This window comes from Lagenorhynchus albirostris, chromosome 18 (assembly GCF_949774975.1).
Source record: "Lagenorhynchus albirostris chromosome 18, mLagAlb1.1, whole genome shotgun sequence".
Taxonomy (NCBI): Eukaryota; Metazoa; Chordata; class Mammalia; order Artiodactyla; family Delphinidae; genus Lagenorhynchus; species Lagenorhynchus albirostris.
Window position 1 is genome coordinate 46,649,450 of NC_083112.1, and position 16,893 is coordinate 46,666,342.

Consider the following 16,893-nt stretch of genomic DNA (forward strand, 5'->3'; position numbering starts at 1 on the left):
AGAAAATGTTCTGAGTTACCTCCAAAACATGGAGACGGGAGGGGAAAATACTGTATTACTTACTGTATTAGGCTTGATTAATTTTATATCCATAATGAAAGAGGAAACACATTTATCCAAATGCTGTATCTCCATTTGAGTGTACTGGCCAGTGGTGTGCTGGTAAATTAACAACAGGCCCTCTGACTGTGGGAGGAGTATGAGTTTTAGTGATTGCTGCTGTCCATAGTGTAAATACTCCAACCACGGCCAATTTCAAGTTAGTGATGTGACATCGCTGAATGGGGAAAGAAATGTAGCAGTACACCATTATATGTAGGCATTCTACCACACAGACACAAAAGACATAATTAACCTCAAGAGCATAGATGTTGGTAAATGTTGTAAAACAATTAGCAAATGATGATTTTGAGTTTTTATTACCTTTATTTTTAATATAGTTTATTTAAGTTTACATAATTTTAATATTGGCTTTGTTTGATAACTGATACACAGAATTCCTGAAATTTTAATTATTAGATCTTGAGAGTCAGGACAAGCCAGCTCCAGCACACTATTGATACCGGCTTACACGTATACATTTATCTCCATTTATTCCTTCCCTCTTCATCCTCCCTTTTGTCAGCCTCCCCCCGTGTCCAAAAAAATTGGGGGAGAAATGAAAAATATTTCCTTTATGATTAATAACCTTAGCTTAATTTGCAAATTTAAGTGGTGGATTTGAAGTATTAACATTTTTCTTTATATATACTTTAAATTTCTTCCATTTTACCTTTGCTCATTTGTGCTTTTAAGTATGAAATTTTAAAATATAACTATAAAGTCAGTATGTAACATGTTTGATGGTTATTTAACACAGCTGCCTTTTCATATTTCATATGCCTAATTTTATGACTTTAATTTTCCTAGTTTTTCACTAAGGATGTCATCGTACCCTCTCCTTGGACTGATCATGAAGGGAAGCAGCTTTCAGAATATGATTCCAGTAAATGTGAGTGTGTTAAAAATTGTCTGAATAAAAATCATAAAAATAAAAAGCAATGAATGTAAAACAACATATAGTGAGTGTCAGTTTATCTGCTTTGGTAGGAAGCTTGCTATAAATTAAATTTCTGGATACCAGAGGATTTAACTATTTAAGAGTTAGGATTCAAAACTTGACTAAAATTTACTAAATTCTTTTCTTTCTTGGCCATTCTATTTTGAATTTAACTTTTTCTTCATAACCATTGTGAATATCAGTTATAATGATGGTTATAGAGGATCTGTAGATGCAGAAATAGTTGGTATTGAATATAGAGCTGAATTGTTAATTCTTGCAGTGATTTTGAAGGTTAATTTTTTTAAATGAAATCCTTAAATTGCTTTTGCTTTTTGCTAATTTCCTGGTTTCTTATAATAGTAGAGGAAGGATGGGCATTTATAGGACCTCTGGGACAGTGTAATACAGCTGATTATCTGCAAAATTAAAAAGGAAGTTGAAGAGCAAGCCAGTAATCTTTCAAATATTTTTCTACCTCTAGGAAGTGGTTATCTTATATTTGCTCTCACTGCCCTTTGAGCTGTGAGCAATGTTCAAGTATTACTTGTTTATATGCATCCCTCATTTCAGTGGAATTGCCCGCTCTTCTGTATAGCATACATTAATTATGCTCTCAGTATAACAGGGAATATTTGTTCCATTCTTTATCAAAAACACAATACAGAAAAAATGGATTGAGCACTTTTCATGTGTCCAGACAGTGTTAAGTACTTTCAGTATTCCTTACAACAGCTCATATGAAGTAGGTGCTATTATTGGTCTCATTTTATAAGTGAGAAAATCTAGTTTTAGAAAGGTTAGGGCACTTGTCCCAGGTTACAGATATGATAAGGTGGCAGAACCTGGATTTAAAAGTAAGCATTTCTCAGTTCAGATTCTGAATCGTTGCAAACTAAAGGTGGCATGCAGTAGTGGATGGAGACCTGGGCTATAGACCTTCTGTATTATAAACCAGAAGGGGTGACCTCGATCAACTTTTTCAATCTCTTTAGGCCTCAGTTTTTCACTTGTAAAATCAAGGGGTTAAACTAGATGGTTGTGTGATAACATGCCTCCCAGCTCTAAAATTCTGTATCCAAGGTGATGTATTCATAGATGGTAGGTTTCTTCCCCCCAGTGTTTTAATGTTGGATTTTTGAACAGGTGAATCAACCTTGTTATGTGATCTTTTTTATAACATCATTTTATATTCGAGGTAACCTGTTTTAAAGTGAGGCAGATCAGCAAGATGCTAAAAATACTACATACAGCCTCTTTGGTGTGCTCATCAAGCCCGTGATGACAGAGTACAGTGGTTAATTGGCGGGGGTGGGAGGGGGTGCGCAGGCCTGTGCTGTCTACAGTGGTGTTGGGAGATAGTTCAGTTCTCTGTGGGTCTCGCATTTCTATACATCTCATGAAGAGCGCCACGGACAGGTTTTGATCCAGGCTGTTTTTTCAAGGATGTTTGTATTGTGAACATCCTTGGAAAACAGAGATGGAGTATCCCTCTGGAGCAGAGGGTAGGTTTGTTTGGCTGTCTAGTACAGTAATGGTAATGTCTCCCCCTGGGGCAGGTTTGCTTGCAGCTTATAAAGAATGGGATTTCCCGTGCTTAGGGTTCCTCAGCTGGGGCACAGACCCTCTGTGTGTGCTGTATCCACCTGGGCTCTTTCATGTCCCTTCCTTGGGACTGAGGGGGCAAAGGGAGCTGACGTGAACATGAAGCTCATGTTGCCTCCTGTGCTGAGAATAATGAAGTCCCTTTGTCTGTGACCCAAAGCCTCCTTTCTTCAGCCAGCATCTATGCAACGTTGACACACTAACCTGTCAGACCCTTTACAGTTCTTGACATACGGTAGCCACTAGCCACATGTGGCTATTTACATTTAAATAAATTAAAATTGAAATTTTAGTTTCCTGCTCATACATGCACATTTCAGGTGCTCAGTAGCCACACGTAGTGGTGACCATATTGTCCCGCACAGATATGGAACATTTCCATCATCACAGAAAAAGTTCTGGAAAACACTACCTTAGAGTAGAGATTGGCAACCTCTATCTGTAAAGGACCAAATATTAAATATTTTAGGCTTTGCAGACCATACAGTTTCTGTTGCAACCAGTCAACTCTACTGCTTTACCATGAAAGTGTATCCCTGATGATACATAATGAACGAGTGTGGGTGTGTTCCAGTAAAACTTTATGTACAAAAATAGGCAACCAGCTCGATTTGTCTCGTGAGCTATCATTTGCTGACCCTCACTCTAGAGTAATGCCGTCTGAGTTTGAGTCATGCCCAGTTTAGCTTAGTAGCTGTGTGAACTACTTAGCTTTCCTGTGCCTCACTCTCCTTCCCTATGAAATGATGAAATGAGATAATACTTCGAAGATCATGTACCTAGCACATGGTAAGTGCTCAGTATTATTTACCCGAAGAATAACAAAGACAATGGTGAGTCGGGGGAACAATGATTTTGTTTGTACACATTAGCTTATGCTGTCAATTTTTATGCAGCAATTTATGCAGCAAGGTGCTTCAATGACTGTACTACCCATTGCATTTTTATTTATGGACTTGAACGAGAATTTCTCTGGGAACTATACATAGGCTGAGGATTTCTGAGTTATAGGCTACATGTTTTCTGATTTGACTGTGCGGCGCCAGGCTGCTCGCCAGAACGACTGTACAGTCTGCACAGCCACCCGCAGTGCCTAGGGTTCCCATATCCCCACATCCCTGCCAGTACGTGGCTTTCACATTTTTGCCTTTCTCATGGGTTGTTTGACATTCTAAATGATGGTTTTAATTTTCATTTCTCATATATTAACAGCCTTTTTATTTCCTCTCTTGTAAAATGCCTATTTCTAATTCCTTCCTATTGGAGTTGTTGTCTCTTTCTTTTTCCTTTGAATTTCTAAGATACCTTGTAGTTACATTTGTAGTTATCTTAGTTCTAAACATTTCACATGTCATCTCCAGTCACATATGTGCTACTTTTGTTTTGATGTCTTTGGTTACCTAGAAATTCTTATTTTGGTGTAATCAAATCCATCCATTTTTCCTCATTTGATTGTGGTCTTAAAGTTATCTATGAAGTCCTTTTAGAGGAAACAACCAAGAAAACACTTGTAATACAGTTGAAAAGTGGTGTGAGAATAATTCTGTCTAGATGGAAGACACAGTTTAAGCTGAGACTTGAGTTAGCCGGACTCGGGGAATAGGGCAGAAAAGTCAGAGAGGAAAGAATATTAGAAATACCTAGAGGTGAGAGAGAGAACCTGTTTGTTTTTTAAGGTATTCAGATAATGTTCGGTTGGAGGACAGCTGTGCTAGAGACAGAGACAAGGTTTTGGAAGGGCTTTATTTACACCATTAAGGTGTTTGGACTCCAGCCTAAAGACCAAGGACATTACAGGGTTTTCGCAGCAGAGTGCCTTGGTTGCATTTGCCTTCTAGAAGGTCACACTGCCTACAGCAGAGAAGGCATTTGAATCTAGAATTCTATTTTTTCACCCATTTATTTACTACCTGGTGCTTTTTCAAGTTAAGAAGCTTAATATTAGTCATTAACTTCAGATTTTTAAAAAAATTATTTGCACCCATATTTTTGACTCCTCTCGGCGAAAAAAAGAAAACTGAGCACGGTTTTATTGATCAAATTTCAGTTTCTTTCAGAATGGCCTGGTGCTTTAATTCCGACAATTTATCTATTTCCATTTTGGAAAAGCATCAAGCAACAGAGGATCTGTTTGAGGACATTGACGTTGACTAACGTGTGTCCCCAACCTTTAAAGGTTGACGTCATGTAGAGCACCGCTGCTTTCCCTAAAAAGTATCTCTTGGTGCCGCCTTACTTGCTGTGGTAATCCTTAAGTCTTATCCTTATGCTTCCTCGAAGTTGACAATCAATCAATCAATAAAAAAACAAACAAACTTAGCAGAAACATGCCAAGTTATATACTTACATATGCAGACATTTATTTTTTAAATGTAAAAGTTTCCACACTTCATTTTTTTACTCTGGAAAAAGTAACCCTAAAGTAAATGAACAGAAAATGTAAGATTTTTCACTTAGAATGTTTTACAGGTATTAACGTCAATAATGAATCTCCAATTGGAAGAAAGCTGACCGTACATTCTGAGACAAGCAATGGTAAGTATGAATGTAAATTGGAAAAGAAGTATGTTCCATATTAAGCGACATTTGATGTTAATTTCAGTACATGTGATAACACTTCACTCTGGAATTGAAGTTGTTTACTTTTTATGAATAAGCTATATGAGAGCTGACCTTGAGAAACAGTTAGAATAGATATATCCATCCATGTTTGAGAAGTGTTATTTTGAGATTCAAATCATGTGAATCGAATTTTGGTTTTGGAAGGCATTCTTTTGAAAATTTGTTAATATTGGGAAATCTATCCCCAAATATATATAGGCTGGCTTCTTTTTTTTTTTTTTTGCGGCATGCGGGCCTCTCACTGTGGTGGCCTCTCCCGTTGTGGAGCACAGGCTCCGGACGCGCAGGCTCAGCGGCCACGGCTCACGGGCCCAGCCATTCTGCTGCATGTGGGATCCTCCCGGAGCGGGGCACGAACCCGTGTGCCCTGCATCGGCAGGCGGACTCTCAACCACTGCGCCACCAGGGAAGCCCAGGCTGGCTTCTTTTCTGATACAAGTGCCAGCAGCACAACCAGAAGTTATCTTTTACCATTAACAGGTTTACATCAGTGCTGGAAAGTGTGGGAAACAGGAAGGTGGCATGTTATGGAATGGGATGCGTAAAGTAAATAATTCAGTTTGTCTGGAGCATCATGGGGAGATGGTTGATGGGGAAGCACATGCTAAACTGCATGGGATACACTTGCATTGATTTAACCATGTTTGTGTTTATCTGCTTGCTTCCAGCTGCTTGCCAGACATTGCTGTCTCTTCCTGTGGATTTTAATTTAGAAAAGGTATTAGGTAAGTATTGTATTTGTTTAAACCTTTAATAACTTAAATAAAAGGTTTTGTTTTAATGGCTTTTGTAAGTGGGAATCTGTGGCAATGCCTCCTCTAAAGAAGTGGGGAAGCCTGAAATTTCTCATTTTTCTTTAATATGGCCTGAATTAGCCTTTTTATCATAGTGAACTTAACTATAGACATAAACTATTCATGAACACATCTTATTGGCACTACCCATACTAATAATGAGGCACTAAAAAAAGAAGGAATCGTTTCAGATTTCAAGCAGCACCTGTGCAGTTAAACTTTGCCCTCTTTTTGGAAAACAGTTCAAACATAGAGACTGGTTTTTAAAACATCAGACAACTGAAATATAATTGCTCTTCCAAATGACTAGCTCTGCCTTTTATTCTGTTAATATTAAATATAGGTGACTATTTTAGAGCTGATGAATTTGCAGATCAATCTCCCGGAAACCTCAGTTCTTCATCCCTCAGAAGAAAGCTATTTTTAGATGGCAACGGAAGTATCTCTGACTCCTTACCTCCAGCTTCTCCCAGAAGTCCTCGTAGTGGTGTTCAAGCATCACTTGAGGTTTTTTATTCAATAGATCTATCTCCTGTGCAGTGTAGGAGCCCTGTGCAGACCCCGAGTTCGGTAAGAAGTGGGCCAAGTGGCTGGTTGGTTGGCTATAGGCATCTTGGACCTAGATGCTCCTACTGCTGTCAAGAGGAATGATTGTCTTTTGGGTTTTATATTTCATGCGGATTAGCCTAGTTCACATTTTGTCATTAGGTATAGGAATGCTTTTTGTCAGACTCTCCAATTTTGTATTTAGAGGTAAATGAGTCTCGAGGAATTTCAGGGTAAGGTACTTACTGAATTACGGAAGAGTTTCAGTATAACACAACTAGATTGGTGTTAGTGGACTAACTTAAAAATTTTCATAAACTGCTACTTGGTTTGTGTAAATACGGTGCATTTATATTTTATCTTCTCTAGTATATTCTATTTCAGAATTTTTGGAACAGTCTTCTTAACTATCCTTGTTACAAGATGCCTTGTCTTTTGGCGTGTTTTTTTTTTTGTTGTTGTTGTTTTACCTTTTTTTTCTTATTAAAGTATAGTTGACTTACAGTGTTTTATTAGTTTCAAGTGTACAGCAAAGCGATTCAGTTATACATCCGTATATATGGTTTTTTCAGATTCTTATCCCTTATAGGTTATTACAAAATACTGAGTAGAGTTCCCTGTGCTATACAGTAGATCCTTGTTGATTATCTATTTTATATGTAGTAGTGTGTATATGTTAATCTCAAACTCCTAATTTATCCCTCCCCACCTTCCCCTTTGGTAACCATAAGATTTTTTCGTGTGTCTGTGGGCCTGCCTTTTGGTGTCTTGCCTTCTGCCACAAAGCAAAGGTGGCATCTTGCTTTCTGGTGAATAACCAAAGTTATACAACCTAGTTTATGAATGTGTTTCAAAAATAAAGATAAATAGCACTTGGTGTAACAGAGCTAAGGAAGAGAACCGTTTAATTTTATTTATTTATTTTTATCACAGGGGCAGTTTTCTTCTAGCCCTATTCAGGGTAGTGCAAAAAAATACAGTTTGGGAAGCATAACCAGTCCTTCACCTATTTCTTCACCCACTTTCTCACCAATTGCATTTCAAATAGGAAAGACACCACTCTCAGGTATGTCTTGTAATACAACCCCCAATTAAAATTTTATATTGTCAATATTTGTTATTAAAGAGTCTCTTTCTAGCTTGTTCTAACTACAGAGCTCCAAATGACCACTCACCCTTTTAAAATTTAGAAACTTGGATTTTTTTTTTTTTTTTTTTACAAAAGGAACAATTTACTTTTTTTTTTTTTTTTTACTTTTTTTTTTTTTTACAAAAGGAACAATTTACTTTCAAAGACTGAAATTCTCAGCAAAGTTCTGCTCTCATGTCAGATACAGGTAATTTGACTAGCAGTATTTATACCAAACATCTTACGAGCAGAATCAAAGAAAGATGGCTGTCGTAGAGATAAGTTGGTTTCGGTATGCCTTCCAGTGTGTAGGTTCAGACTTTGGTAATCAGATATTCATATTGATATTGTGTAAAGATATATTTGTTTGAGTAAAGTTTTTAGGTAGTGTGTGAGAATTTACATATTTTTCTTTGCAATATGTCAGTTTTTCCTTGAAAAAAATTATAGCACTTCTTGAAAATTATTCATAGTTTACAAAACCTATTCATAGTAAATAAAATTGGAAAACTGAAAACTATTTTTGTTAGTCTTCCTTTTATATATGTACATGTGTATGTGTGTATATATCTTCATACATATATGAACACACACACACACACACACACACATAGTTCTATATCCTGCTTTTTTCACAAAGCATTCTATTAGGAGTATTTTCGTAGGTCATTCAAGTCATTTATTATTGTTTGAAACCATGATTTTGAATCACTATATGATATTCCATTTCACAGATGTATCTTTTGTTTTCAATCATTGATAGACATTTAAATTCTTTCTTTTTTTTTCTTGTATGTACAGTGTATTGTACATATTTATTTCTTTAGGTTAAATTCTCAGAAGTGGAATTATTTGGTGAAAGGGGATGACTGTTTTTAAGGCTCTTGAGGAATTTTATCAAATTTTCTTCATAAGAAGTTGTACCAATTGAAATTTTCATCAGTGGTGTGTGAAAAGTCATCTTTTTCCCCATCTAGCAACACTGGTCTTACCATCCTTTTTGATGTTTGTTAATTTGGTACATTACAAAAAGGTCTCTTACTGCTTTAATTTTCTTGTCTTTGGTTATTACAATGTTGAACTTTTTCCAAATGTTTATGGGTCATTTGTTTGGGGGGATTATTAGTTCAGACTTCAGTGTTTTTGTTGAACAAATGGTCTCTCATTGCTTTAATTTCCATATTTTTTATTATTTGTGTGACCAAACACTTCATATGTTCATTTACCATTGGGAGGATTGTTTATATGCTTTTGCCCATTTTTTTAAACTTTTGTTTTTATTAAGCTAACGAAGCTATAAAAATTATTAACTTTTAAGGCATTTTGATCATTTTGTTTACCATTGTTAAGCTCTTTATTGTCGCAAATATTATTTTGCAGTTTTTTGTTTGCCTTTTAATGTTGCTTATAGTATTTTACATAAACAGAAATAGATTATTACATATTTCATTTACCAGGTACAGCTGTTAATTTGCAGCTATCAGCTGGTTTGTTCTATTATCTTGGATGTGAACAACATTGTTATAGTAGCAATATGCTTGAGGATATTTGCCAGAGGAATTATATTTTGAAGAGCCTCACCCTGTTTATGGATACACATTCATTTGTGCTATTATTTTTAACACCAAAATTTCACTTCAGGAAACAACACCACTGTTAGAGAAATCCAGTTTTTCTGGCATGAAACATGTTGATGACCATTTAGTAATGGCTTTCCCATGTCCATGTTTTCATGATGTGATTTTTCCTTCCCAATCTTTTTTTTTCCACTCCCAATCTTTTAGAGCAAAGGAAGTTAACTTTCCATTCTCCTGATGCTTCGTCTGGAACAAATTCTAATGGAATTACCAATCCGTGTATCAGAAGTCCTTATATAGATGGCTGCTCACCAATTAAAAATTGGTCTCCTATGAGACTTGAGATGTGTACAGGGGGTGCTAAGTATCGGCCCTCACTGATTCGGGTACCTTTTACTCTCGAGGCTCACAGCGAAGATGAAGGAGACAAGGCAGATGTTCCTTCCACAGACGCCTCCTCCCTAGCCATGGGCACGGCTGGAGTCCACCTGCCGCAGTTGGATGGTGACACTTGTCCACATGGCGCGCACTTGGTAGTGACCGCCATGTCTATTACCCAGAACCAGTCCGGTGCTTCTGAGAAAGAATTGGCACTGCTTCAGGATGTGGAAAGTGAGAAGGAGAATAACACTGTGGATATGGTCGATCCCATAGAGATAGCAGATGAGACCACTTGGATTAAGGAGCCCGTTGATAATAGGAGTTTACCCATGACTGACTTTGTGAGTGGGATCGCCTTCAGTATTGAAAACTCTCACATGTGCATGTCACCTCTCGCAGAAAGCAGTGTCATTCCTTGTGAAAGCAGTAACATTCAGGTAAGGTATTTGAATATTCTAGAGTCCTTTCCTTGGTCCCTTGTTCTTCATCCTTTCTTTTGTAAGATTATAGTGAGAAAGAAAATGGGTTGTATGTGAGACTTAACAGCATTACATATGTATTTTTAATCAGTACTAAGTGATATCAAGAGGGTTAGTTCTTTTAACTTGGACTGATGATGCATATATTTAATATTCACATTCACTGATATTTATTTGGAGTAGGAAAATAAGAGAGCAGAAAAGAAATCAAGCTGCTCTGTTTTTACAAACTGCTAGAATCCGGCAACTTCTCAGGGTTCACCTCTCTTTCCTGTGGAGCTAGTTCCCAAAGAATTCAGTTTTTGGTGTAGTGTTTGTATTCTAAAAATACAGTAGTTTTGGTTTTTCCTTTATATAATTTAGGAAAAGCAGTTTAGAGCACTTTTATGTATATTTCTTTTGGACTTTAAAAAAAATGTGATTTGTAACCACCATTTTTCATGTAATCATACATTTCCAATTTTGCAACATCTGGCAACAGGAAAGCATGATTCATTTGACAAATACACTTCACAGCTAGCACTTACTTTCAGAAAGACATTTGTTCCACTAACTGTCATATTCTTTGAGTTGAGAGTTTTGAAAGAACTTTGAACTAGAAAGGCAATTCTACCTGCCATTTCATAGTAACAATGTCTAACACTTATGTAGCTCTTACAATATGTCAGGCATTATTCCAAGTACTTTACACATGTTAATTTGTTTAATCTTCACAACGGTCCTGTGAAATAGGTATACCATCATCCACATTTTACAGATGAGGAAACCGAGAGTCAGAGAGGTTCGGTCAATTGCCTGTATAGCTAGCAAGTGTTGGAGTCAAAAGATTCAAATCCTGGCAGTCTGGATTCCATGTTCTTTAATCCAAGTTTATACTGACCCATAGTAGTAGTTAATACTACACAGTCTTCCAGTGTGCCAGACACTCTTCTAACCTCTTTATAGATACTAATTCATCTAATTCTCACAACAACTCTATAATGCTTTAGTGCTCTCAGTTTTGACATGCTGAAGTGTAAAACTCATGGAGGGATTTTAAATGATCCCAAATTTCATATAATCTTTTGCTCATATTTTATGCCTATGCTGCCTATCCTGACTTCTAGGATTGTTGCTCAAAAAAATACACTAGAATCGCTTTTACATATTCCAGCTTCTAAATTTGGTTCCTAAGTAAAGAAGCGCATCCAGTCAAACTTAGCCTTAAAGGTATTGTTAACTTTTTTGCTCTCCTTTTTTCTTACTGCCTCTTTTTTTCAGAGCATCTATAGCAGCATTATAGAATACTTAGATGGAAATACACATTAATCATCCAGTCCACCTACCCCTTGGAAGCCTGTCTCATTATAAGTTGCCATCACTCCCTGCCTGAGTACCTGCAGGGGTATCCCAGCCCATCTTAGAGGACTTCTCTCACCATTTACAAGCCTCTTCCCTAGCGAGCTGAACTATGGTTCTGTCTGTGGTATATACCAGTCAGTTTCAGTTTTATCCTTTGGGTCATATCATAATAATGTGTACTGTTTGCAGAACATTTTGTAGTTTAAAAATGTTTTCTATACATTCTTTCCTACCACAGGGGTAGCTCCAAACATTCAAAGACGGTCACATTTTCCCAGGGCCTTTTGACTTGCTTTACTGTGACGGGTTGGCCTCCAAGCATTGTACACAGCTGTATTCCTGGAATATCCCTTCATCATCCTGAGAATTCCCTTAACCTCTCGCATGTTCTGTACCCCGTTCTTCTGTTTCCTGGTTTACTTCTCACTTGACTGGAACACATTTTCTAGTAGCTTTCTGAGAAAGAGTACCTTTTTCAAGATACTGCACGTCTGATCACATGTTCTTTATTCTCTCACATTTGAGTTTGGAAATAATTTTCCTTCAGACTTTGTTTCGTTGATTCTGTTTTCAGTGTTGCTGGTGAGAGATCTGAAACCATTTTAATACTTAATCTTTTGCATATGGTCTCTTTTTATCCCTTTCTGGAGTAAAGGATCCTGAAATTTCAGTGATTATTTGGTATGGGTTCCTTTTCATCAGTTGTACTGGGCACTCAGAGGGCCCTTATGATCTGTAAACTCATGCCCTTCACTTCTTGGATCTTTTCTTGAATAATATCTTAGATTTCTCCTCTCGTTTTCACCATTCTTTGGAACTCCTTTTGATTCTCCAATTTAAAAACTTTTCACAGTTTTTTTTAACTCCCTTTTGTTCTAATTTTTGGGAAATTTGATCAACTTCATACAATAACCCTTCCATTGAGTTTTTATTTCTGCATCTTAATCTTAAATTTGTAACTCTTTTGTTTGTTTTGCTTTTGGTGTTAATTTAAAAATCTGTAGAGTGGCTGGCAAAGCATTGCATGGTCTGGCCTTTCCCTTACTCTCCAGCCTCATTTTGTTTCCCTTCCTTCTCTGTTTCAGTCACATTGGCTTTCCAGAGTTTGGAATACCATGTTGTCTCCCTTGACGCCTGTGGCGGTTAACGAGATGACCTGTGTTGTCTGGTTGGCACATAGTAGGCATTGACATTAGTAGTGGTCTGGATGGGAGCCAGTGTGGTAAGCCACCATGTTATGTTAGGGGCACCATGGTCCTTCTCTTCCTAGAGAGTGGGACAGACTCCTTGTGTACCGTACTCCCTGCACCACAAGGGTTTTGTTCAAATGGAACGTCACTCCCAGGAGTAAACAAATATGCATCCATTCCCGAAAACTGGAAACATTTTTCTTAAGATGATGATAGAATGCACTTTCTAGGCTATTCTTGTGTTTGTGTTGGGGGCAAATGTAGTCTTTCTTTCGCTGATCATAATTTGCATAAAAGGGCGTAAGTGCAAGATGACTGCATTGTGGGTTGTGTTTGGTGTTTGTCACTGTGCACGTTAAGTGTGGAGTGTGCAGTGAGTGGACAGGGGCAGTGGGGCCTCAGCTCTTCGTCATCTCATTCCGACACTGTGAAAGTTACCCTTTCTGAGCCTTAGCCTCATTTGTGAAGTTAATAGGGTGCTGCAAGGAGAAAATAAGAATATTACATGGAGCGCCGTACAGGGCTGGTGCTTTTTTTAGGCCCTCATGAAATAAATATTTGTCATATTTGTACCAAAACTGAAGTTTGCTAGTCCCTTTTTTTCTTTTGCTCTTTTGGGCTGTAACAGTGTGTTGTAGAATGCTGTAATTTTAATTAAAATGAAAAGCTGAGCTAACATCTAGAGCCATTATGTACGTGGTATTATTATGAAGGTAAGATTTTTATTTCAGTGATGGGTATGAGTATAATGTAAGCCACCTTTTAAAAAATGTGTATTGTTTTGAATCCTCTTAAAGGTAGCTTGCCATTTAGGTAAATTTTATTTAGAGATGCAAGTAAGCCATTTAAGACAAGCTTGGTAAATGAGTTGGAAGAAGTTGATTGTAATCTTCATTTTCATCTACTGGGTGTGAGCACAAAGTAACAGGGAAGTATGTTCTTAGTGGTTTGTACACTGACTTTCAAGAAAATTACAGGGACTTCCCTGGTGGTCCAGTGGTTAAGACTCTGTGCTTCCACTGCAGGGGGAGCGGGTTTGATCCCTGGTCAGGGAACTAAGATCCCATATGCTGCGTGGCGCAGCCAAAACTTAATAAAATAAAATAAAATAACCTAGAATTTAAAAAAAATAAAGAAAATTACAAGATATGTTTTATTAGAAGGAATTGTAGTAACTACTTTGAAGAACAAGCAATTTTATGTTTATTACTTTTTAAATTCATTCAATATGATCAATATTAAATTGTATTAATACAATATTAAATTGTATCATTCAGTTGTGAATAATAGTATATAGTGATTCATTTAAATGTTTTAAAATACTGTCTTTATATATAATTACATAAGCCAAATCTTACATATATATTTTATATAAATATTTTAAAATAAATTTACTTATTTAAACATAAAAGTTCCTCAAAATAAATTTTGTGGTCAAGTGAATTACACTTTGCAATGTTACCTGTGGTGGTTTTTTTTCTCTCTCTCCCTCTCATTCCTGTCAGATGGATAGTGGCTATAATACACAGAATTGTGGAAGCAATATTATGGATACGGTTGGAGCAGAAAGTTACTGCAAAGAAAGTGATGCACAAACCTTGGAAGTCGAGAATAAATCTCAAGTTTTTAATATAAAGGTATGGAAAAAACAGAGAAAGCTTGATATGGTTGTAGTTTTTTAAGTATTTACTAAATGTGACTGTTTTCAGCCTATTTTTTTCCCGTTTTGTGTAAAATCTCGTTAATTGCTATCTGTTGATGCCTCATCCTGTCTTCAGTTCATTTAATAGCAGGAGAAAGTGCTTCAAAACTTTATTTTCCTACCTCTTCTGCTATGAGGGAGCATAAGAGAAGAGGTGGGGGAAGGAGAGCTAGCACTGCTCTGGAAATGGGGCTTGAAATCAGTTCCTTTAAGCGAAAAGGGGAACAGCAGAGGGTGCCCAATAGGAGGGAGGTGGAGGGTTTTGCCTCTAATATTGGCTCAAAGCTAAACTAAAAAAAGCATCTTGATTACTAGAGAGGGAAATAGTACAACTGAGAGATTTTACACATCAGTTACGAGCACTCAAACAAAGGTAAGGGTTCTTTTCTTAAAATCCAAGCCTTTAGAGATAACACATGTGTATCTAAAAAACTCAGTATTTATACAAAAGTATACTGTTGAAGTGAACACTTACTGAACCTCTAGATAGGATGGATATGTCTGTATATGGTTGGTGAGTTCCACATCCATGGATTCAACCAACCTCAGATCAAAAATATTCAGGGCAAAAAAACCCCCAAAATCCAGAGTTCCAAAAGCAAAACTTGAATTTGCCATGTGCCAGCAACTATTTACATAGAACTTATGTTGTATTTGCAACTATTTACATAGTATTTACACTGTATTGGGTATTATAAGTAATCTAGAGATGACTTAAAATATATGTAAATACTATGCCATTTCATATAAGGGACTTGAGTATCCATGGATTTGGGTATCCTTGGGGGTCCTGGAACCAATCCCCCATGGATACTGAAGGACAACTGTATTCAGATTTGAAGAATCCCATCATAATTGTAGGCACTGATCAGGAGAATTTTTGATTTTTATGTGCCAGTTTATTAATAAACAATAAATATCAAGTGTGCAACTAAACGTAACTCTCCAAACGAATATTCAAATTTAATACGGAGGCCACATTATTTTACCTTTCCTCCGTTTTGTCATGAGGTGGGATTGTAGTTGTCCATTTAAAATCAAGCAAGCATTAAGATACAGGAAGTACTTTTATGATACAGAATACTGATTTGTAACAAAATGTATCTTCACTGTCCCTTTAGAGTGCATAGGAAGTTTGCATCTCGGTTTTAAAAACATTTCACATAATTGTTGTATCCTTGAATGGTCCTATTTAAACTGAAAATAAGGTATTTTCTTTTTCACAGCAAGACCACTCAATGCAAAGGTGTTGGATGAAAATTGCAAATCGGCCTCAATGCAGCAGCCCGTAGAGCACCTCTCTCAGAACCAAAGCCTCTAACTGGACAGCTCCTCACATATTTTTCATGCATGGGATCCATAATGTGATCGTGATGGGGAAGGAACTGCTTCAACTAACATGCTGAGCTTTTTTTCTTTCCCTCCTTAATGTGAAAAACCAAGGGCTTAATTTAGTGACAACAGAAAAGCTCCTGGAACTTTCAAAGAAGTTACTGAAGTACAAGTTCAGCTTTTAGCAATAAATATTTTTGTACTGACCTTGAGTGATATGTTTGTTTAACAAAAAACTTGAGTGATAACTTTGCTCCTGCCCTACAGGGTCACTTTACTGACAGCACTGAATTTAGCAGAAGTTCTGGGAACATGTGGAACTGTGAAGGTGCTATGTTTTATTTTACTTAAAAGTATGTGAATATACAGATGAATTCAAATTTATAACCTTGGTGAAAGAAATAAATGTGAGTTAGAAAGGAAACTTAATCGAAGAAGTAGAAAGGAGGTAAAGCAGGTTTCCAACACTTTTCATGCTTGAGCTGTTTGTTCATTTCAGTGTAGAAATTCTTAGTTCCAGTGATAACTGGTCTAAAAAGTGTAGATCTTCATGTGTTATTATTAGTGGGGTTAATGTGGGATGCCCAGAATGTATCTCCATCCCTAGGGTAGGGAACATTCTTTGTATGGAGAGGAGTTAGTTAAGAACACAGGAGAACCAGGAAAAACTGGGTGGGGGGGGGGGTTTCCCATAGAGTTTTAGGCTTATGAAGCTAGGGTTGGACAGACATGTAACTAAATTTTTAAAATTAAACAAACATATTCATGTTGGGAGTAGAATGGGTATATAATTTGGAGGAAAAATATTCTTTACCTTGGGAGAATGTATACTCGTATTTTACAAATTACCTTTTAAAAACTGTCTCATTCAGGAGGGAATAATTCATACGTAGCCCTAGGAAATAAAGACATGCTCTCATTGTGTCACGTCCTTCCTTACTTTTCTGCAACTTGTAAACTTCCTGCCAACCTGCAAGACTTATTTCTTGCTACGTACCTGGCTCATCCTCTCCCCTCTGTACACTAAACATTAAAGCCATTAGCCACTAGGTCCATTGCTAAATATTAGTGCATTAGGAGGCTGAGTCCTTAATCACAGGCTTTAGAATTAATAGGAGCTTAAAACAATTGTACATAAGAGGAATTCTAGATCCTA

At 36.9% G+C, this 16,893-nt stretch overlaps 1 protein-coding gene across 3 annotated transcripts in view; it reads left to right on the forward strand.

Annotated features, from left to right (window-relative positions):
- The window catches only part of BORA (BORA aurora kinase A activator), a 24,475-nt gene extending 8,531 nt beyond the window's left edge, over positions 1-15,944 (forward strand). For 2 of the 3 annotated variants that reach the window (XM_060129617.1, XM_060129618.1), the window contains exons 5-12: positions 910-991; positions 5,114-5,179; positions 5,935-5,991; positions 6,404-6,630; positions 7,540-7,672; positions 9,520-10,130; positions 14,209-14,340; positions 15,632-15,944. In XM_060129617.1, coding sequence (XP_059985600.1) covers positions 910-991; positions 5,114-5,179; positions 5,935-5,991; positions 6,404-6,630; positions 7,540-7,672; positions 9,520-10,130; positions 14,209-14,340; positions 15,632-15,697 — 1,374 coding nt within the window. In that variant the 3' untranslated portion in view covers positions 15,698-15,944. The remainder of the gene's footprint in view (positions 1-909; positions 992-5,113; positions 5,180-5,934; positions 5,992-6,403; positions 6,631-7,539; positions 7,673-9,519; positions 10,131-14,208; positions 14,341-15,631) is intronic. The other variant, XM_060129619.1, reaches the window with a different exon arrangement.
- Positions 15,945-16,893: the final 949 nt, after the last annotated feature.